General features: G+C 40.0%; 1 protein-coding gene across 1 annotated transcript in view; it reads left to right on the forward strand.

The window, feature by feature from the left end:
- LOC133563520 (mitochondrial 10-formyltetrahydrofolate dehydrogenase-like) overlaps positions 1-23,120 on the forward strand; it is a 97,681-nt gene that overhangs the window by 31,580 nt on the left and 42,981 nt on the right. Inside the window, exons 3-6 of the mRNA XM_061917683.1 lie at positions 1,007-1,241; positions 6,904-7,069; positions 8,014-8,115; positions 11,768-11,857. Coding sequence (XP_061773667.1) covers positions 1,007-1,241; positions 6,904-7,069; positions 8,014-8,115; positions 11,768-11,857 — 593 coding nt within the window. The remainder of the gene's footprint in view (positions 1-1,006; positions 1,242-6,903; positions 7,070-8,013; positions 8,116-11,767; positions 11,858-23,120) is intronic.

The following is a 23,120-nucleotide window of genomic DNA, read 5'->3' on the forward strand; positions in this document are numbered from 1 at the left end:
AACAATATTAAGATAATACTTAAATGGGAAATAGTAAATGTTAAAATATTATCAAACAAACCTTAACAAAGTGATCACTGTAAACTTGTGCAATCTTCGACTCTGCTCCTTTGGTCTGGAGTTTGTGACAGTATTCTTGTTGTCTTTTGTGAAAATTAAACTCTATGACAACAGACACTCGCTGGCCCACCACTTCAAGCCTCGTTTAGTTAATGAGCCAGGCGTGACGTCAGGTGAATACAACCTACTGTGAAGGTTTTGATGATCCATCAGCATTGTTTTGCATATTAATGAAGACAGAGACGCAAAACGGATTGCACACCTAATTCTTCCATCCACTTTGCTCATGTTTATTAGATCAGCTTTGCTTGTGCTATCAAGTTTGCACATATTTTAGTGAATATTTACCTTTAGTAAATCAGGCCCTGAGTGTTTATAAAGTACAAAGAAAAATCCTGATAAATATTTTAAACTTACTTGAAAAATGAGAGTCTTATTTATCTTTCTATGTGAATTACAATGTAAGGTATTAAACTATTTATTGAGAGCTTTATTATTTATTATTTATGGATTTAAAGTGGGTATTAACCGAGAACTGGAAGTGAAAAAAATGTGTTTAGTAATTGCAATTAAAAGGAATAGGAAGCTCTGCTTTTTCATATTCCTTTTTTGGACATGTTGTAATGAGAAACCAGAAAAAAATGAGATTTTACCTGCACTGCACCTGTGGTCTCTGCATCTTGGGGTCCAGACCAACACTCAACCCTAACACCTATCATTGTAATATGAGTAATTTCACTTGATGAAACATTTTCTGACATTCCAAACTACAAAATAATCAGAGTATGTATGATTCGTGCAGATATTGGATTAATATCGGTTTCGGCACATACTCAAGGCTCCAATCTCAGTATGAAATCAAAAGTGAAATAGTTCTATTGGGACACCCTTATTAAACGATATAACAAATTAATGGAGAATCTGTTTTGTACTCTTACGTTTTCAGCCTTGGCAGCCGAGAAGGACGGTACACCAGTTTTCAAGTTCCCTCGATGGCGAGTCAAAGGGAAACCTCTCCCAGAGGTAGTGGAGGCCTACAAAGCGGTGGATGCCGAGCTCAATGTCATGCCCTTTTGCTCGCAGTTCATCCCTATGAACATTATTGATAATCCCAAGCATGGCTCCATCATTTACCACCCCTCAATCCTCCCGCTGCACAGAGGAGCCTCAGCCATCAACTGGTGAGGAATAGTTAGAATATGTTTGGGGTCAGGGTCGATTTATCACGGTCAGCAAGTATCAGAATCAGATTGCAAAGTATTTACCAAGATCAGAGGTTACTTGTTGTTTTTGTGTGCGTGCAAGCGCTCCCTGCATGCATGTGTGCCGACTGGCGAGTCAGTGCTGAGGGACAGCGTGAACGCAAGGCAAATTCTTCGGACCAACGAGCTACTTTTATTTAATATGAACAGTAATTATTAAATACATTTGTTCTGTTAAACCACTAATGGGAACATAAGCTAAACAGTTGTGTTCTTGTTGTATGTTTTTGTTTGTAACTGTGAGCAAGTTGTAAACAGCCTCGCTAATAGCAGTAAAGTATGAATTTAAATATGAATTCTCATTTTAGAGTTTAAAACCTGTAAGCGAGAGCTTTACAACTGGCAGCCTGGGGGCGGGGAATGACTCCCTCTTGGTCCCTGGCCCCTGGCTTTAGTTCAAAACTTAGGAGACAAACATTTTTGCTGCAAACTCCTAGAAACACTATAGTGCGCCTGTTGTATAGAGGAACTTGGACCACTGTGAACACATTGACATTTAGCCTTGCTAGCATACAAAAAACACTGGGGGTCGTCAAACTTGTGATTTACATAACTGAAGTGTTCCTTGAAGAACATATGAGAGGCTAACATTTTTGCGGCAGATTCTTAAAAACACTAGAGTGCAGTCATAGAGATGATATTATTATTGCTTTGTGCGTCTTCTAAAAATGACCGCAATAAAAGTGAAAATTGCAGCACTTTTGATTAAACGTAATGGACACATCAACTTCTGCCATTGCTGTCTATGAATCTAAACTCGATGCAACTGTCGTCATCATTTCTGAGCTCAGCCGATTTGTCATAACATTCCTTAAAGGAGTGGATAGACTTCAATAGTTGAAATAGTTGTTCATTGTGTTAATTAGCTCAGCAGCAGGAGTTGTGCACATGGACCTGATCTAATAAGTAAAACTTAGCGCAAAACAGCATGTGAAAACTATACAATTGTGTGTACTATTAATGAGCGTATTATTAATGGGTGTCACCTGGGGTGAGGCGTAACGATTAGAAGCATACAAATGTAGCGTAGTAAGACAACAGCTGCTGGCGTTCTGTCCGCAAATATCCTGCGAATGGCGGTAGTGGGTTTAAAGGGGAACTGCACTTTTTGGGGAATTTTGCCTATCTTTCATAATCATTATGAGAGACATGACGATTGATGTTTTTTTTTTTTTCCAAATATTAAATACATGCGATCAAAAGTTTGCTTACAATGGAGCTTATGGGAGCTGCACAATTACGCCCATAAACCCCTTAAAAAACATCCTAACATCTTCATTAGGGTTTATATATATATATATATATATATATATATATATATATATATATATATACATATATATATATATATACATACTATATATATATATATACATATATACTGTATATATATACATACATATATACTGTATATATATATATATGTATATATGTATATATATATATATATATATACATATATACATATATATATATATATATATATATATATGTATAATGTAGTAACAGGAACATTTATAATAACATTTCATGTTTACAAATTTTTATCATTTTAAGAATATGTTGCACATTGATCTTTTTCGGGCTTCACGGTGGAAGAGGGGTTAGTGCGTCTGCCTCACAATACGAAGGTCTTGCAGTCCTGGGTTCAAATCCAGGCTCGGGATCTTTCTGTGTGGAGTTTGCATGTTCTCCCCGTGAATGCGTGGGTTCCCTCCGGGTACTCCGGCTTCCTCCCACTTCCAAAGACATGCACCTGGGGATAGGTTGATTGGCAACACTAAATGGTCCCTAGTGTGTGAATGTGAGTGTGAATGTTGTCTGTCTATCTGTGTTGGCCCTGCGATGAGGTGGCGACTTGTCCAGGGTGTACCCCGCCTTCCGCCCGATTGTAGCTGAGATAGGCGCCAGCGCCCCCCGCGACCCCGAAAGGGAATAAGCGGTAGGAAATGGATGGATGGATTCATCTTTTTCTTCATCACTGCAGACTTCACGAAACATAATAAAACATCACTTACTGTGTGCAACGTCTGCTGTCATTAGGATGCCGACTGCAGGGATGTTCATATATTCCCATTAAGACGAAGAATGACTCATTATCCCTAGGAGGTTACAGGTCCCAAATGGCCGTCAAAGAGTACCGGATCAGGCCCGCGAACAGGTTCAACCAGGTCCGTGAGATGAATTTGCTTAATGCATTTTTAAACTAAAGAGACTGCTGTTCTAATTGTGTCCACTGTATGTCGCAATAGTAGTGTTGTTCCATCCATCCATTTTCTACCACTTATTCCTTTCCGGGTTGCGAGGGGCGCTGGAGCTCAGCTGCAATCGTGCGGAAGGCGGGTTAATCCCTTGACAAGTTACCACTTCATCGCTGGGCCAACACAGATAGACAGACAACATTCACACTCACATTCACACACTAGGGCCAATTTAATGTTGCCAATCAACCTATCCCCAGGTGCATGTCTTTGGAAGTGGGAGGAAGCCGGAGTACCCGGAGGGAACCCACACAGTCACAGGGAGAACATGCAAACTCCACACAGAAAGATCCCGAGCCCGGGATTGAACCCAGGACTACTCAGGACCTTCGTATTGTGAGGCACATGCACTAACCCCTGTGCTCAGCAAAGCAAATAGCAAGTATACCAAGTAAAAGGTACAGAATAAACCGGGGCTGTGACTCGTCACCCTCGTAAAAAAATTTTGTAAAATAAACAATTAGTAATCCAACTGAAAATGCTGCATGAGACACTGCACATTGATATAGTTCTGTGAAAATGTTAATTTTCTGTGAAACTATAAAGAAAGTGACTAGTGTGATTTACTGCAAAACTGTCAGTCTTTTAAGTTTTGGGTTTGTTGAAATTGTTCACACATTGCACAGCATTTATTTTTCTATCGATGCACAGTGATGCTAAGAAGGCAGGGAGTTACTCAGTTTGTATGGTGTGTTGCGTTGCCACAAGATTAATATGTGGAAATGACAAATGAGGTAGTTGATACATTAGAGCAGGGGTAGGGAACCTATGTGGCTTTTTTGATGACTGCATCTGGCTCTCAGATAAATCTTATCTGACATTGCTTAACACGATAAGTAATTGATAATTCTGCTGGTAATCACAGTGTTTAAAATAACGTTCAAATTACTAAACATTCTCATGCATTTTAATCCAACCATCCATTTTCTATCGCACCTGTCCAAGATGTCGCATTAATGGTAAGAAGTATTATATTTATTATTGGTTAACTTTAGAAAAGCAATGTTGTTGAAAACAATTAAAGACTTATTAGACTCTTAAAATGTTGGTCTTAAAAATGCACGCATTTAGTTGTATTCAGTGTTAAAAAATTTGATATGGCTCTCACGGAAATACGTTTTGAAATATTTGGCTTTCATGGCTCCCTCAGCCAAAAAGGTTCCCGACCCCTGCATGAGAGGGTTTGTATTTATGCTTTATTTTGGTTTATGTTCAATCCTAGATGGTCTGTGACTTAAAGTTTAATTTATTTGTAGCTACACTGAGATTAAGTCTAAGTTCATTATGTTCTTCATGCTGTTTTTGAAACGGCACCAATTTTTCCTCAGAATTTTCAAGTAACTTCAAATGTTTTGTCAAGAGGATTATTGTCACGTCTTGGTATGTCATAATTTAAGAGGAACCCAAGGATGCAGACAAATAAGAGGTGAGTAGAACAGTTTCTTTACTCTTGGTAGTGTACTCACAACAAAGGGTGCTCCACATAGGAGAGAACTAAAAAAAATGGGCTTCGTGAAAAAAATAACAAAAAACTATATAATATTCTAGAATAAATTTAGGCTGGAGTTGCAAAACGTGCAACAGCTGTCTAAGAACCAAACTGGATGGCACCGGGAGCAACCAGGATAACAAGCAGGATCGGACATGGAAGTCGTCAGTCATGAAGCCAAGAAGCGGAATCGCCAAGTGCCATCCAGCTGCCAAGGTGCAGATTAAATATCCTGCGGGGAAAATGGGAAGCAGCTGTGCACGTCTCACAACTCCGCCCACAAAGGGGAAACAGGAACTCTTAAGACAGGGGTGCCCACACTTTTTCTGCAGGCGAGCTACTTTTCAATTGACCAACTCGAGGGGATCTACCTCATTTATATATATCATTTATATTTATTTATTTATAAAAGAGACATTTTTGTAAACAAGTTAAATGTGTTTAATGATAATACAAGCATGTGCAACACATATAGATGTCTTTCTTTCACAAAGACAAGAATATAAGTTGGTGTATTACCTGATTCTGATGACTTGCATTGATTGGAATCAGACAGTAATGATGATAACGCCCACATTTTCAAATGGAGGAGAAAAAAAGTTGTCCTTTCTGTACAATACCACATGAAAGTGGTTGGTTTTTGGCATCTAATTCATCCAGCTTCCATACACTTTACAAGAAAAGCATTGGCGGTAAATTCCGTAGCTTGCTTGATTGACATTCACGGCACCCGAGGGTCTTGTGAGATGACGCTGGCTGCTGCCAGTTCATTATTATGAAAAAATTACAGAGAGGAAGGCGAGAAACACTTTTTATTTCAACAGACTTTCGCGCCGTCCCTTCCGTCAAAACTCTAAAGGCCGACTGCACAGCTCCTATCTTCACAATAAAAGCCCTGCTTCATGCTGCCTGCGCTAACAAAATAAGAGTCTCAGAAAGCTAGCGTGCACATCACTTGTGCACGCTAGCTTTCTGAGACTCTGTATTTAGTTAGCGCAGGCAGCATGAAGCAGGGCTTTTATTGTGAAGATAGGAAATGTGCAGTCGGCCTTTAGAGTTTTGACGGAAGGCACGGCGCGAGAGTCTGTTGAAATAAAAAGTGTTTCTCGCCTTCCTCTCGGTCATATTTTAATAATAATGATCTTGCAGCAGCCAGCGTCATCTCACAAGACCCTCCGGTACCGTGAATGTCATTTAAGTGACGTCTTGGTGAAGATTGATGATCACTAATTTTTAAGTCTATTTTTTTTAAAAGCCTGGCTGGAGATCGACTGACACACCCCCCGCGGTCGACTGGTAGCTCGCGATCGACGTAATGGGCACCCCTGTCTTAAGAGGACAGAGAATTGAAGTGAGGTCAAAAGGTCAACTGCACCAACAGAGGAAAACTGAATACAAACCACAAGGTGGCAGCAGGTGGTGACATTATATGTGTGATATGTACATTTTCAGAATGTGCTTGTTTTATTTTGGGCCGAAGTAAAACGAAGAAATCAATCTAAAGTTTTCGTAGTCGTATTTTTAAGTTATTACTTGATTATACCCATCCGGCCTATGTGGGAATAGATTTTCTTCCATGTGGCCTCTGAACTAAAATTAGTTTGACACCCCTATTGTTGACGAATAAACAGAATCAACAATAGAATCCCATATGTAGAGTAGGTACGGAAGGAGTCACATGGTGTTGACCTCTTTGTAGGCTCACAAAAGAAAATGAAACCAAGGACTCAAGCAGTTTTGCATAAGTATATTACCGGGTACTCCAGTCACCAGTGTATTTTCCATACCTACTATTGTTTTATTTTGGGTGGGTTTCTCTTTGTGTAAACAGGACCCTGATTGATGGTGATAAGAAGGCTGGCTTCACAGTGTTCTGGGCTGATGACGGCTTGGATACTGGACCAATCCTGTTGCAACGGGAATGTGCAGTTGAACCCAATGACACAGTGGACACACTCTACAACCGCTTCTTGTTCCCAGAGGGCATAAAAGCAATGGTAAACTGTGACTGAAGTGTCACACAAAATGTTTCTACTGGATCTTTCTGTGTGGAGTTTGCATGTTCTCCCCGTGAAAGCGTGGGTTCCCTCTGGGTACTCCGGCTTCCTCCCACTTCCAAAGACATGCACCTGGGGATAGGTTGATTGGCAACACTAAATTGTCCCTAGTGTGTGAATGTGAGTGTGAATGTTGTCTGTCTATCTGTGTTGGCCCTGCGATGAGGTGGCGACTTGTCCTAGGTGTACCCCGCCTTCCGCCCGATTGTAGCTGAGATAGGCGCCAGCGCCCCCCGCGACCCCGAAAGGGAATAAGCGGTAGAAAATGGATGGATGGATGGATTTACTTCAAAATGTTATCTCAAGTTGTTCTGTTTAATTCGCGTTACGAAAACAATAGCGTCAACTCAATACATAAAAATCTCGTTTTACAAAAGTAACTTAGAGGACCTGTGATGAATTGAATCTACATTCAAAACACTTCCTTGTGATTTAGTAAATAAGTATTGGATATAATTTGGTGTAATTTTGGATAAATTCTGCTGCACAGTGTCTTTTATAACCCAAATTTGGAGTCCGTCATCAAGATTGTGGAGGCGTTCTCAGATTGTAAAAGAAACCAAAGTACAAGATTTATCTTTTGAAAATGTACACTGCTTAAAACTATATATCTCATAGTCCATCCATCCAGAGCCTACCCCAGACAGACAGTAGAGCCAATTTAGTGTGTTTGACGCTTTGGTATTGGTCGTACAAGATTTATAAGTCAGAAAAGACTGAATTGCTAGCATGTACGTCATAATCATTATACTATTAGTCGACATATTAGTGCCTCTGCAAAAACATTTTAGGTGAAGGCTGAGGGTTTTTTTTTTATTGGTTGACGCCTTCACAGTCTTAGGCGATGTAAAACTCAGGTGTTCCTTTCATCCTTTCCAATCGAGGTGGAGTCGGTGCAGCTCATTGCTGATGGAAAAGCGCCGCGAATCCCCCAGTCAGAGAAAGGTGCAAGCTATGAAGGAATTCAGAAGAAATCCAATGCCAAGGTAAGATTTTTCATAGCAGCTGTCAGAAAAAATGTAGGGTTTGCCTGGTGTGACATGGTAGAGTAAATCGATATCTTCCAACATGAAGGGTATTCCATCATCTGTCCCCCTGTGACCAGAATGAATATCCTTCAGCAAAATGATTCATAGAAAATGTCAATCTTCTTCTTCCTTTACGGACATGTTGAATTTGTAAAAAATAGACTTTCTTGAAAAGGCACATGATCGCCATTGCCGATTATTAACGCCGATCACAAAGGCCGATCCCCTCTGCTTGATACTGTATTTATTTGTAATTCCCCAGTTGACAAATGGCTAGCAGCTAATCACATTCCACCATACATAGTGTGGAGCCGCTCCCCTACGGTAATAACATTCACCTCCATGACGTTAAATAAACTGCGCTTTTTAGTAACCTAAGTTTTTTTATCACGACTCAATGCTAAATATGTTACACTACATTACTACTGTGGTATTAGTGTGAATTGGCAGATCGATTCATATATTGGTGGTGTCGACACCAAGGGTAATATCAGCATGTGATCGATACTGGACGGATTTGATCGGTTGTTATTGTCTCAAACTTTTTATTTTTATTTTTTTTATATGTTTACAAATTTACAATACAAAAAAGGACACAGGAGGGCAAAACAGGACTTAAATAAGTATTAGATAGTAGTTTTTGATTTTGTCCAGTTAATGTGACTTATTTTGCTCAAACAATTGTATGTAATAAAAGAGAATAAGTAACTATTTAAAATAGTGTGCTGATATTATCAATAGCACTCACCATAAATACATTTAATAAATGTACAGTTAATACATGAGCTCAGTATTGGTATTTGTATCGGTCGATCTCACTCCTAAATGACTGGTAACGTAATCAGCAGAATAAAACCCTGATCGGAACATCCCTAGTATTATTATTAGATAGATAGATGGATAGTACTTTTTTAGTATTATTATTATTATTGTTATTATTATTATTACTATTATTATATTATTATTATTATTATTTATATTATTATGTTGCAGGAATTGATTTGAATTAAAAATCGACTCAGACTAAAATCGTCACCACAAGAATTAAAATGGAATTGAATCATGAGGGGTTGAAATATTCACATCCGTAAAATACAAACAGTTGAAAATGAAGTAGGGACGGCGTGGCGCAGTGGTAGAGTGGCCGTGCGCAACCCGAGGGTCCCTGATTCAATCTCCACTTAGTACCAACCTCGTCACGTCCGTTGTGTCCTGAGCAAGACACTTCACCCTTGCTCCTGATGGGTGCTGGTTGGCGCCTTGCATGGCAGCTCCATCCATCAGTGTGTGAATGTGTGTGTGAATGGGTAAATGTGGAAGTAGTGTCAAAGCACTTTGAGTACCTTGAAGGTAGAAAAGCACTATACAAGTACAACCCATTTATCATTTATTATTATTTAAGTATCAGGGTAAACAATTAAGTTAAAAAAAATAATACTACTCTTGTTGACCAAAGTTTGTAAATAACAATAAATGTGTTCTTACTACAAGCAAAGTACTCATCCTAGCATTTTCATTCTGTGGTATTGCACCGCAAGTCACGGAACGTGAAGAGAAATACTCGTACACACTATGGTTGTACGGTATACCGGCACTAGTATATTACCGTGATACTAATGAATCATATTCGGTACTATACCGCCTCTAAAAAGTACCGGTCCCACCCCACCTTTTTTTTTAACGGGCATGACGGTGTGTCATTGTCACTCCGTGACTTTGCTGGTTTTACAGCAGAGGAGCATGTTCTGCAGCGCACAAGCAGACAAGATGTGTAGACAGAAAAGGGAGAATGGACGCATTTTGGCTTGAAAAATAACGATAAAGGTGAAGCTATAACACTGCAACGCCCTCAGGAAGAGGTGCTTTAAGACAGTGGTCCCCAACCACTGCGCCGCGGCCCGGTACCGGGACGCAGAATAATTTTTTTATTCATTTTTATTTAAAAAAAAAAAAATGTCCAGCCGTGTCCAGTTTTACAAGGATCATCCCTGCAGGACGAGGAATAGCTAAACATTATTCACTACACACCGTAGATCAGGGGTGCCCATTACGTCGATTGCGAGCTACCAGTCGACCGCGGGGGGTGTGTCAGTCGATCTCCAGCCAGGCTTTTAAAAAAAATAGACCTAAAAATTAGTGATCATCAATCTTCACCAAGACGTCACTTAAATGACATTCACGGTACCGGAGGGTCTTGTGAGATGACGCTGGCTGCTGCAAGATCATTATTATGAAAATATGACCGAGAGGAAGGCGAGTAACACTTTTTATTTCAACAGACTCTCGCGCCGTACCTTCCGTCAAAACTCTAAAGGCCGACTGCACATTTCCTATCTTCACAATAAAAGCCCTGCTTCATGCTGCCTGCGCTAACTAAATACAGAGTCTCGGAAAACTGGCGTGCACAAGCGATCCCTCAGAAAGCTGGCGTGCACATCACTTGTGCACGCCAGCTTTCCGAGACTCTTATTTTGTTAGCGCAGGCAGCATGAAGCAGGGCTTTTATTGTGAAGATAGGAAATGTGCAGTCGGCCTTTAAAGTTTTGACGGAAGGGACGGCGCGAAAGTTTGTTGAAATAAAAAGTGTTTCTCGCCTTCCTCTCTGTCATTTTTTCATAATAATGAACTGGCAGCAGCCAGCGTCATCTCACAAGACCCTCGGGTGCCGTGAATGTCAATCAAGCAAGCTACGGAATTTGCCGCCAATGTTTTTCTTGTAAAGTGTATGGAAGCTGGATGAATTAGATGCCAAAAACCAACCACTTTCATGTGGTATTGTACAGAAAGGACAACTTTTTTTCTCCTCCATTTGAAAATGTGGGCGTTATCATCATTACTGTCTGATTCCAATCAATGCAAGTCATCAGAATCAGGTAATACACCAACTTATATTCTTGTCTTCGTGAAAGAAAGACATCTAAATGTGTTACACATGCTTGTATTATCATTAAACACATTTAACTTGTTTACAAAAATGTCTCTTTCATAAATAAATAAATATAAATGATATATATAAATGAGGTAGATCCCCTCGAGTTGGTCAATTGAAAAGTAGCTCGACTGAAGAAAAAGTGTGGGCACCCCTGCCATAGATCATCTGCGTAATAGAATGGAAAATGACACAATATGTTACTGCATATGTCAGCAGCAAAATTAGGGGACTTTGTTTGCTTACTTACTACTAAAAGACAAGTTCTCTCGTATGTTCACTATTTTATTTAAGGACAAAATTGCAATAAGAAACATACTGTATGTTTAATGTACGGTAAGATTTTGTTATTCAAATAAAGCCAATAATGTAATTTTATTTAGAAAAGTATCGGAAAGTATCAAAATATATTTTGGTACCGGTAACGGTACCAAAATAATGGTATCGGGACAACCCTAGAATGGGTGAAAATGAATCCTCTCAACTTGCATTGGTTTCAACAAAAGTGGTGAACTTCTGATGATCCTTTATCGGTTTATGAGTAAACCATTAACTTATCTTTCCTCAATCATTGTGTGAGTGTAGGAATGAAGGATTAAGCAACATTGTAAATGGGATTTTGAATTTGTTGAAGGTAGAAAAGCTGCTGCATGTTCACAGGCACTTTTTCTCTCTTATCAGATCGATCTCGCTCAGCCAGCTGAGGCCATCCACAACTGGATCCGGGGCCATGACAAAATCCCTGGGGCTTGGACTGTCATTGATGGCAAGGTGTGTTTCTGGAAATACATTTCACATTTCACACAGCTGGGGACGCAACCATCTACACATTTCCTATCACGATTATGGCCGCAACTATTAATCGATTCCATTTCCTTAATTGAATAGAAAAAAACTTCAATTTATATTTTGTTGTTTCGATTAATCGTTTAATCAGTGTAACGAATAAGAATTTATAAAATCCAGACCACATGAAAGAAGGTAAAACAAGTTAAATAGAACCAGAATCAGCTTTATTGGCCAAGTATGTTTAACACAAAAATTATTTGACTTAGTTGGCTATGTTCTTTTTGTTTATAATATGGCAAATACAAGGCAAATAAGGTAAACTAAGGTTGAAATTTCCCCTCGGGGATTAATAAAGTATTTCTGACTCTGATTCTGATAATGCAAGGTAAAATATGGTAAAATTGTAATGACTGATTGGCATAGTAACGCCGGGTTTGTCCCTCCGTGGATGTGTCGACAAGAACACAGCAATGGTAAGTTTAAATTATTTATTAAACTTAACAAAAGCAGGCTATGATCAAAAATACTGGAGCTAACAGACAAAATAAACCAAGGGCGCTAGCATAAAAGCTAGGAATAGAAAACAGAAAAACTAAGACTGGCACGAAGGCACACAAAAAGGAAAAACAATTACTCTGCGTCAGAGCTGGAATAAAACAAAGGCTTAGCGTGAAAAGCTAGCGAGAATATACATACGTGAAGTCAGTCGATACTGTTGCTCAAAGGCAAATTATTATCCCAGACTGAACAAAGAAAAGAGGAAGGCTTATATAGGGAGTAATCAAGGAGAACCAGGTGTGTGTAGAAAACGAGGAGCAGGTGAAATCAATGTGTAACCAAGGTGACTGACTAAACAGGAAGTAAGCTGGTCAGACGGAGAATGAGACAATGGAACAATAAACAATATGTGAAGATCCGAGTAACGGATATCAACAAAAATAAGGTATATAGAAGATAAAAAAGGTGAATAGAAGCTATAAAAGGTAAATTAAAGGTAAACTAAGGTAAATAAAAGCTATAAAAGGTAAATCAAAGTTAAAATAAGGTAAATAAAAGCAACAAATATGTAAATAGATGGTCATTAAAAGGTATAATGAAATTTAAAAAAGGGTAAAACAAGGTCAGAAAAAAAATCCTCAACTCTAACAACCATATTGCTCCAAAAAAGTACAAGTAAAATCCAGTTACATTAACATTGGCAAATGAAGAGTTGACACGAAAGCAGCAGACAAACAGAGGGAGAGAACGATGGGATTTAGGAGACTTTGTGTGTACTGTAAAAAAAATCTTCTTTGGCATATTTTTTCCCGAATAGTCCAATCTCATCACAATTAAAACTTGCTCAACTCTGTTTCTTCCATACTTGCGACCACCATTAATGTACTCGTTGCAAATAGTCTTTTTTGCAGCCAGCCACACACACTCGTGTTGTTGTTGAAAAATGTTTTTTCATCACTTACTGTAAATAAAAGTTCATGTATAATGCATATGTTCCTTTTTGACTGTACTTAAATGTATAATGGACTGTATTTATATTTTTTACATGTGAGTAATGCTGTATAATAGACTATATTTATATTATTCACTTATAAAAATACCTACTGTATTTTTCGGATTATAAATTGCAGTTTTTTTCATAGTTTGGCCGTGGGTGCGACATCTACTCCGGAGCGACTTATGTGTGAAATTATTAACACATTACCGTAAAATATCAAATAATATTATATATCTCATTCGCGGAAGAGACGAAGAAAATGTCAGCAATCGTCACACACACGTCAGCAATCGTCACACACACGTCAGCAATCGTCACATACAAGTCAACCAATAAGAATTCAGCGGGGGCGGGTCATGGCAAAAGTGCATTGGGGGTCATGGAATGCTAACTGCTATATGCTACTGCCGTAGCTATTAAAATGGATAATTTCATCGTTAGCGGCAACTTATAAAAACTGAGAAGGGCTGAACAAAAATGGCACCAAAAAGGAGATCATGTACTGCAGATTACAAGCTGGACGTAGTGAAATATGCAGCAGAAAACGACAGGAGGAAGCGGTGCACACCTTTGGAGTTGACAGAGTTGTTTAGAAGCGACATCGAGGAAGAAGATGTCATCGGATTTATCAATTGAGAGTGACAGATTGTTTGGTAAACGTATCGCATGTTCTATATCAGGGGTGGGCATTACGATGATCGCGATCGACTGGTCGATCTCGAAGGGTGTGTCAGTCGATCTCAAGCCAGGCATTAAAAAATAGACATAAAAATGAGCAATCATCAATGATACCAAGACTTCACTTTCGTCAGTTGTTTGACATTCTCGGCACCCGAGGATCTTGTGAGATGACGCTGGCTGCTGCGAGCTCATATTTAAGAAAAAAATCACTAACAGGGCGGACGCAGAGAAACACATTTTATTTCTAGAGACTCCGTACCTACTGTCAAAACTCTAAAGACCGACTGCACAGTTCCTGTCTTCACCATAAAAGACCTGTTTCATCCTGCCTGTGCTAACAAAATAAGAGTCTCAGAAAGCTAGCGTGCACAAGCTAGCAAGCTACGGAGTTTGATGCCAATGTATTTCTCCTCCGCCCTCAGCGACCGCTTTCTCACTTGCTTGCCCACCCGCACACTCACTGACGTCACTCACCTGCTGCCAGACATTAAAGGGCCACACACATATGCTACTCTAATAACAAAGTGTTTAAAAAGGAGTATGCAAGTTGGACAAATGAGATGCCAAATCCAACCACTTTCATGTGGTATTGGACAGAAAGGAGGACTTTTTTTTTCCTCCATTTGAAAATGCGGACGTTATCAGCACCACTGTCTACTTCCAATCAATGCAAGTCATCAGAATCAGGTAATACACCAACTTATATTCTTGTCTTCATGAAAGAAAGGAATCTATGTGTGTTAAACATGCTTGTATTATCATTAAACACCATTAACTTGTTAACAAAAATGTCTCTTTCATAAATAAATAAATATAAATTATAAATAGGAATGAGGTAGATCTCCTCGACTTGGTCAATTGAAAAGTAGCTCACCTGCAGAAAAAGTGTGAGCGCCCCTGTTCTATATGTTCTAGTTATTTGAATGACTCTTACCATAATATGTCAGGTTAACATACCAGGCACCTTCTCAGTTGGTTATTTATGCGTCATATAACGCAGTGGTCCCCAACCACCGGGGCGTGGCCCGATTGGTACCGGGCCGCAGAATAATTTTTTATTAATTTTTATTTAAAAAAAAAAAAAAACACATTTTTATTTTTTATTTTTTTATTAAATCAACATAAAAAACACAATATGCACTTACATTTAGTGCACCAACCACAAAAACCTCCCTTTTTTATGACAAAAACGGCCCTTTTTCATGACAAAAATAAAAAAAGGATTCCCCCCCGGCCGCGGGATGAATTATTAAGCGTTGACCGGTCCACGGATACAAAAAGGTTGGGGACCACTGATATAACGTACACTTATTCAGCCTGTTGTTCACTATTCTCTATTTATTTTAAATTGCCTTTCAAATGTCTATTCTTGGTGTTGGATTTTATCAAATAAATTTCCCCCAAAAATGCGACTTATACTCCAGTGCGACGTATATATGTTTTTTCCTTCTTTATTATGCATTTTCGGCCGGTGCGACGTATACTCCGGAGCGATTTATAATCCGAAAGATAGAGTAAATGATTATTGTCTATTGCGAGCGAACTGTGGTGCTGAATTTCCCCCAGGGATCAATAAAGTAATTTATTTTCTATTCTATTCTATTCTATGTTTTAGCAGTAACTTAGTGGTCAGAAGTATTTTTGTATTCAAATAAGGGACGGCGTGGCGCAGTGGGAGAGTGGCCGTGCGCAACCCGAGGGTCACTGGTTCAAATCCCACCTAGAACCAACCTCGTCACGTCCGTTGTGTCCTGAGCAAGACACTTCACCCTTGCTCCTGATGGGTGCTAGTTGGCGCCTTGCATGGCAGCTCCCTCCATCAGTGTGTGAATGTGTGTGTGAATGGGTAAATGTGGAAGTAGTGTCAAAGCGCTTTGAGTACCTTGAAGGTAGAAAAGCGCTATACAAGTACAACCCATTTATTTATTTATTTATCGTTTATTGACATAGAAGCCAAAATGACCACGTTTAATCCCCTGGATGTGATTACTCTTCACTCATATATGGGGAGAGCCCCGCCTCCTGGCGGAGTAAATGCGTTCAATTCGGCCACTATGTCTTTATATGATAAGTTACAAAATACAAAAATACTTCTGACCACTAAGTTACTGCTAAAACATGAACTTTTATTTACATCAATTGATGTAAAGTCCATTGTTCTTAGCTTCAACGCTAACACAAGTGTGAGTGGCTGCAAGGCGCCAACTAGTGGTGAGTAAAGGAATGGCAAGGGGGGTTACAAACAGACAACCCTTTTCACACGTTCAAATCGCTGTACATACAGACAAGTGGCACACGACAGTAGTGTCAATAGAGGCTCCCTGCTTCTCACACGTCTAAATACGCACACTCGCATTTTTTGACATGGACTCCGATCGAAATACAAACAGACAGATATTTTTCCGAACACGGACAAATCCTAAGACGGACAAACAACTTAAAACACATACATGTCGATCTGATTACACACAGATTGATATACAGACACACACATTAGTACACAGACATGTGAATCGGATTACACACACACAGATTGAGATAGGCGTTTGCAGATAATTTTGCTACAATAGTGCTTCCACAGTTTGTGTCAGTTTGAAGTGAACGCGCTTTTGTCTCAAACCCCCGCTAACACGCTTCTTCAACTATACCCGTAGCGAGGCCGATATTAATCCACTCAATAAGTGAAAAATTGAAGTAATATATTATTCCATTGCTTTGTAACAATATAGTATCCGCTGACAAATCTCTCTCCAGTCGTCGTCTGACGTCACTGCATTGCGCCGCAATTTGCGTGGCATCAAAGCACGTTTGGCTTAAGTGTGTTTCAGTTTGTTCTGCCTCTTGACAACAAACTGGACGACCAAGCATTACACTTGCTCACTGAGTCTTTTTCTCTATATAATACACACTACACAGACACATTCAATGGTAGCTGTCAGCACTCAATAAAGCCTCTGGTTCGTCACTCAAATGCATTCGTTTGCAACATAAACACAAATAACAATTCCTATTGTTACAAAATCCACACCAACCTAAAATGCTAATTGAGTGTATTGATTTATATCATCTGTTTTATAATGTAAAAGGTTTGTGCTCTGCACATGAATGCCATACATAAATAATATTTCTAGCTGAGTGTAAAAGTAATTAATAGAAACACAGTGATGGATGGTCTTTACAATCAATCAATCAATCAATCAATGTTTATTTATATAGCCCCAAATCACAAATGTCTCAAAGGACTGCACAAATCATTACGACTACAACATCCTCGGAAGAACCCACAAAAGGGCAAGGAAAACTCACACCCAGTGGGCAGGGAGAATTCACATCCAGTGGGACGCCAGTGACAATGCTGACTATGAGAAACCTTGGAGAGGACCTCAAATGTGGGCAACCCCCCCCACCCCCCCTCTAGGGGACCGAAAGCAATGGATGTCGAGCGGGTCTAACATGATACTATGAAAGTTCAATCCATAGTGGCTCCAACACAGCCGCGAGAGTTCAGTTCAAGCGGATCCAAGACAGCAGCGAGAGTCCCGTCCACAGGAAACCATCTCAAGTGGAGGCGGATCAGCAGCGTAGAGATGTCCCCAACCGATACAGGCGAGCGGTCCATCCTGGGTCTCGACTCTGGACAGCCAGTACTTCATCCATGGTCATCGGACCGGACCCCCTCCACAAGGGAGGGGGGGACATAGGAGAAAGAAAAGAAGCGGCAGATCAACTGGTCTAAAAAGGAGGTCGATTTAAAGGCTAGAGTATACAGATGAGTTTTAAGGTGAGACTTAAATGCTTCTACTGAGGTAGCATCTCGAACTGTTACCGGGAGGGCATTCCAGAGTACTGGAGCCCGAACGGAAAACGCTCTATAGCCCGCAGACTTTTTTTGGGCTCTAGGAATCACTAATAAGCCGGAGTCTTTTGAACGCAGATTTCTTGCCGGGACATATGGTACAATACAATCGGCAAGATAGGATGGAGCTAGACCGTGTAGTATTTTATACGTCATTAGTAAAACCTTAAAGTCACATCTTAAGTGCACAGGAAGCCAGTGCAGGTGAGCCAGTACAGGCGTAATATGATCAAACTTTCTTGTTCTTGTCAAAAGTCTAGCAGCCTCATTTTGTACCAACTGTAATCTTTTAATGTTAGACATGGGGAGACCCGAAAATAATACGTTACAGTAATCGAGACGAGCCGTAACAAACGCATGGATAATGATCTCGGCGTCTTTAGTGGACAAAATGGAGCGAATTTTAGCGATACTACGGAGATGAAAGAAGGCCGTTTTAGTAACGCTTTTAATGTGTGACTCAAAGGAGAGAGTTGGGTCGAAGATAATACCCAGATTCTTTACAGAGTCACCTTGTTTTATTATTTGGTTGTCAAATGTTAAATTTGTATAATTAAATAGAGGTCGGTGTCTAGCAGAACCGATAATCAGCATTTCCGTTTTTTTGGCGTTAAGTTGCAAAAAGTTAGCGGACATCCATTGTTTAATTTTATTAAGACACTCTTCCAACTGACTACGTGTTGGTCAGCTTTAGGGGCATGTAGAGTTACAAGATGATGACATAGGAACTGCTCTGCACACCAGTGACGTGTGGTGAGGTTTATAGCTGGTGAGGCACTGACGTAATCAGAATCAGATTTACAAATATACGGTATGCGCTCTGCGCAGATTATTTGCCATTTGATTGGCAGCAGTTTACAGGTTATGTTTCATTTCTGCATTCTTTACACATACAAACAGTCGCCCACAAAATGTGCATTTCATTAAAAACGAAACAAAAATAATGTTATCGCCGTCTTACCTTTACTTATAAATGAAGTCTATGCGCCAGTCCTTCTGGATAAAAATAGCCGTCACTTTCTGGTAAAAGTCCTCCTTCACTTCCTTCAGTTTTAAAAGTCTTATAAGAGTTCAACATAGGTTCCGCGATTAGCAGAGCTCCTACTCTCATCATTTCCAAGAAATACGAGCTGCTGTTTGTGCAGGAAGCAGGTCACATTGATGACATCTTTTAAAATCTCTTGGTTCTCTTTTACCTGCGCATTGTGGACACTGATGTTGTTCATCTGCTGTTCATCCAAAGCCAAGTCTATCCTCGTCATCCCAAACGTTTTTAGCGCAATCTATCTTTGAATATGAGCAGCCGACCGCTCTTGTTTGGTGAGGCTTCTTTTCAAATTCTTTAGGTCACTAAATCCCATTTGAGTCCACACAGTTCCACAGGTTGAAAAAGAAGGCAAGGAAAGCAGAAAAGGTGGATTCTTGCAGAACATCCACAAAGCCAGTCTTTTCACGTATACCACTCTGTTTGGAAAGAGCGAGTAACTTTCCGTCCTGCAGATTGAAACAAACCATTCAGCTCCGGCGTTAATCTTCCTTTAGTAATTATCTCCTGCTTTGCTTAAAAGTCCACTTTAGAAAACAGTTTAAAGGCCTACTGAAAGCCACTACTACCGACCAAGCAATCTGATAGTTTATATATCAATGATGAAATACTAACATTGCAACACATGCCAATACGGCCGCTTTAGTTTACTAAATTGCAATTTTAAATTTCCCGCAAAGTGTCGTGTTGAAAACATCGCGGTATGATGACGCGTGCGTTTGACGTCACCGGTTGTAGCGGACATTTTTTTCCAGCCCGATCAAAGCTATAAGTAGTCTGATTTAATCGCATAATTACACAGTATTCTGGACATCTGTATTGCTGAATCTTTTGCAATTTGTTCAATTAATAATGGAGAAGTCAAAGTAGAAAGATGGAGGTGGAAAGCTTTTAGCCTTTAGCCACACAAACACAGCCGGTGTTTCCTTGTTTAAAATTCCCGAAGGTGAAGCTTTACTATGGAACAGAGTGGTCAAGCGAACATGGATCCCGACCACATTTCAACCGGCAGGTTTCGGTGAGAAAATTGTGGTAATAAGTCGGCTCTTACCGTAGTTATGAGCGGAGCTTGCGTTCTCCTGCAGCTGCGGACTATTACCTCCTCCCACCGGAGACACTGGCCTCAAGACACCCGTGGCCACACCCCTCCGACTTTCAGGTACTATATAATCTCACTAAAACGCTAGTAACACAATAGGCGGATAAGCGATTTTCCAGAATTATCCTGGTAAATGTGTCTAAAAACATCTGAATCGCTCTCACTGCCCTCGCCTTTTTTTTTTTTTCTAGTCCTTCACTCTCACTATCTTCATCCACAAATTTTTCATCCTCGCTCAAATAATGGGGGAATTGTCGCTTTCTCGGTCCGAATCGCTCTAGCTGCTGGTGGCTATGATTGTAAACAATGTGAGGAGCACATCATCTGCTACTTCCGGTACAGGCAAGGCTTTTTTATTAGCGACCAAAAGTTGCGTTATTTATCGTCGATGTTCTCTACTAAATCTTTTCAGCAAAAATATGGCAATATGGCGAAATGATCAAGTATGACACATAGAATGGACCTGCTATTCCCGTTTAAATAAGAACATCTCATTTCAGTGCGGAAATGAAGTCATCCATGTTGAAAGTCGGGGTGCACGATACAGAAAAAATAAGTCGCTGCTGCACTTACCTGCTGAGGTCACGGTATGTCTGGGATCATGAGCGCCCTGCCCCTATCGTGAGGCAAGAGAACTGTTTGCCTCCCCTCAGACTTTTTTCTCTGCCATTTTGATGGCTCAACCAACACACAAAACATGTTACTCGCTGCGGCACTTGACTCGCTTATGCCACCGTATGTCTCTAATAATGAGCGCCCCTACCGTGAGACACAAGAACTGTTTGCCTCACCTCAGACTTTTTTCTCTGCCGTTTTGAACGCTCAGCAACACACCAGACAAAAATGCGCCATGGCCGCACGGCAGACAGAGAAGTTTACGAGGGAATTTCGAAAATTCGGCGATTAAAAAAAAAAATATATCCGAATTGGTGAAGCGAAATGAAAATTAAAAATTAACAATTACAATTATTTTACCATAATATATTTTATTTATTTGCATGATCACATGTGAAGCACTGCCTCCCCTGCTTCCCCTGACCGCACGTCAAGGCTGCACACATAGTTGACTTGTTTAAGGCCTAAAAAGCGGGTGTTGATAAAAGACTACCCTGCTGTGATATGTTACATGATGGTGGTCTTGTGCTGATAAGTTGGTTTGGGGGTGCATAATAATTGAAAATAACATAACATAGAATTGGTAATATATACATTACAGGCCAAAAGTTGATCAAATTGGGAATATATACAGTATAGGCCAAAAGTTTGGACACACCTTCTCATTTCAATTTCTTTATTTTCAAGACTATTTACATTGTAAATTGTCAATGAAGGCATCAAAATTATGACAACTGTGAAGTGAAAACCATTTCAGGTGACTACCTCTTGAAGCTCATCGAGAGAATGCCAAGAGTGTGCAAAGCAGTAATCAGAGCAAAGGTGGCTATTCTGAAGAAACTAAAATATAAAAAATGTGCCTCACCTACCACTAGGTGGCTAAACCATGAGATGTTCCAAAACAAAGTAATAAAATAAAATATGTTTTAATATTTCTCTTGGTTTGTGCTTTATATGTGATTTTGGTGTGGTTGCTGTATATTTTGGTAATTTTCATGGTCAAAATCGCGGAAATGTTGTGTTTCCTGATCAAAACCACCCAGTAGACGAGAAGTGAGGCAGACACAGGCGGTGTCTCCACGGCTAAACACAGTGTGTATTGGGCGTGCGTACGAGGGGGCGCATGCTTGTTGCCACGTGGAAAAGGCAGGTCTTGAGGCAGCAAGTACCTCTGCCTCAAGGTAGGGGGCGATATATTGTCAACTTGCAGTTCAATGCCTCAGCAGTACTCTGGGAGAAGTAGGGGCGCTCAAGCTAGCAAACACAGGTCTCTCCAACAGAAGCCAGTCTTTTTTTCTTTTTTAACTGTACAGTATTTATAACAAACATGGCATTTTTATTAGAGTAAGCCAGCGTTTGTGGTGCAAAAATATTGTTTAATTTCTTGGAATTAAATTTAATTAAATGAATATTTCTGCCAATATGGAGGATTATGTACTGTGTTCAAGATGAAATACTTCTCTAAACTGGACTTTAAAGGCCTACTGAAAACCATTACTAACGACCACGCAGTCTGATAGTTTATATATCAATGATGAAATATTAACATTGCAACACATGCCAATACGGCCGCTTTAGTTTACTAAATTACAATTTTAAATTTCCCGCGGAGTTTCCTGTTGAAAACGTCGCGGAATGATGACGCATATGATGACGCGTGTTTGTGACGTTATTGTTTGGAGGGAACATATTAACCCAGCACCACTTACGGCTAAAAGTCGTATCTTTTAATCGCGCAATTACACAGTATTTTGGACATCTTTGTTGCTGAATCTTTTGCAATTTGTTCAATTAAAAATGGAGAAGTCAAAGTAGAAAGATGGAGGTGGGAAGCTTTTAGCCTTTAGCCACACAAACACACAGTGTTTCCTTGTTTAAAATTCCCGGAGTTGAAGCTTTACTATGAATCAGAGCGGTCAAGCGAACATGGATCCCGACTACATGACAAACAGCAGTTTTCTGTGTGAAAATGGTGGTAATAAGTTGCCTCTTACCGGAGATCAGCGGAGCTTCTGTCCTGCTGCAGCTTTGTGACTTCCCTCAACACTTCCCTCAACACACCCGTGGCCATACCCCTCCGACTATCAGGTACTATTTAACTCACTAAAACACTAGCAACACAACAGACAGATAATGGATTTCCCAGAATTATCCTAGTAAATGTGTCTAAAAGCATCTGAATCACTCTCACTGCAATCGCCTTTTTTTTCTTCTTTTTTTTTTTCTAATCCTTCACTCTAAATTTCCTCATCCACGACTCTTTCATCCTCGCTCAAATTAATGGGGAAATTGTCGCTTTCTTGGTCCGAATAGCTCTCGCTGCTGGAGGCTCACATTATAAACAATGTGAGGATGTGAGGAGCTCTACAACCAGTGACGTCACGCGCACATCAATGTGTCTGCTACTTCCGGTAAAGGCAAGGCTTTTTATTAGCGACCAAAAGTTGCAAACTT

This window comes from Nerophis ophidion, linkage group LG12 (assembly GCF_033978795.1).
Source record: "Nerophis ophidion isolate RoL-2023_Sa linkage group LG12, RoL_Noph_v1.0, whole genome shotgun sequence".
Lineage (NCBI taxonomy): Eukaryota > Metazoa > Chordata > Actinopteri > Syngnathiformes > Syngnathidae > Nerophis > Nerophis ophidion.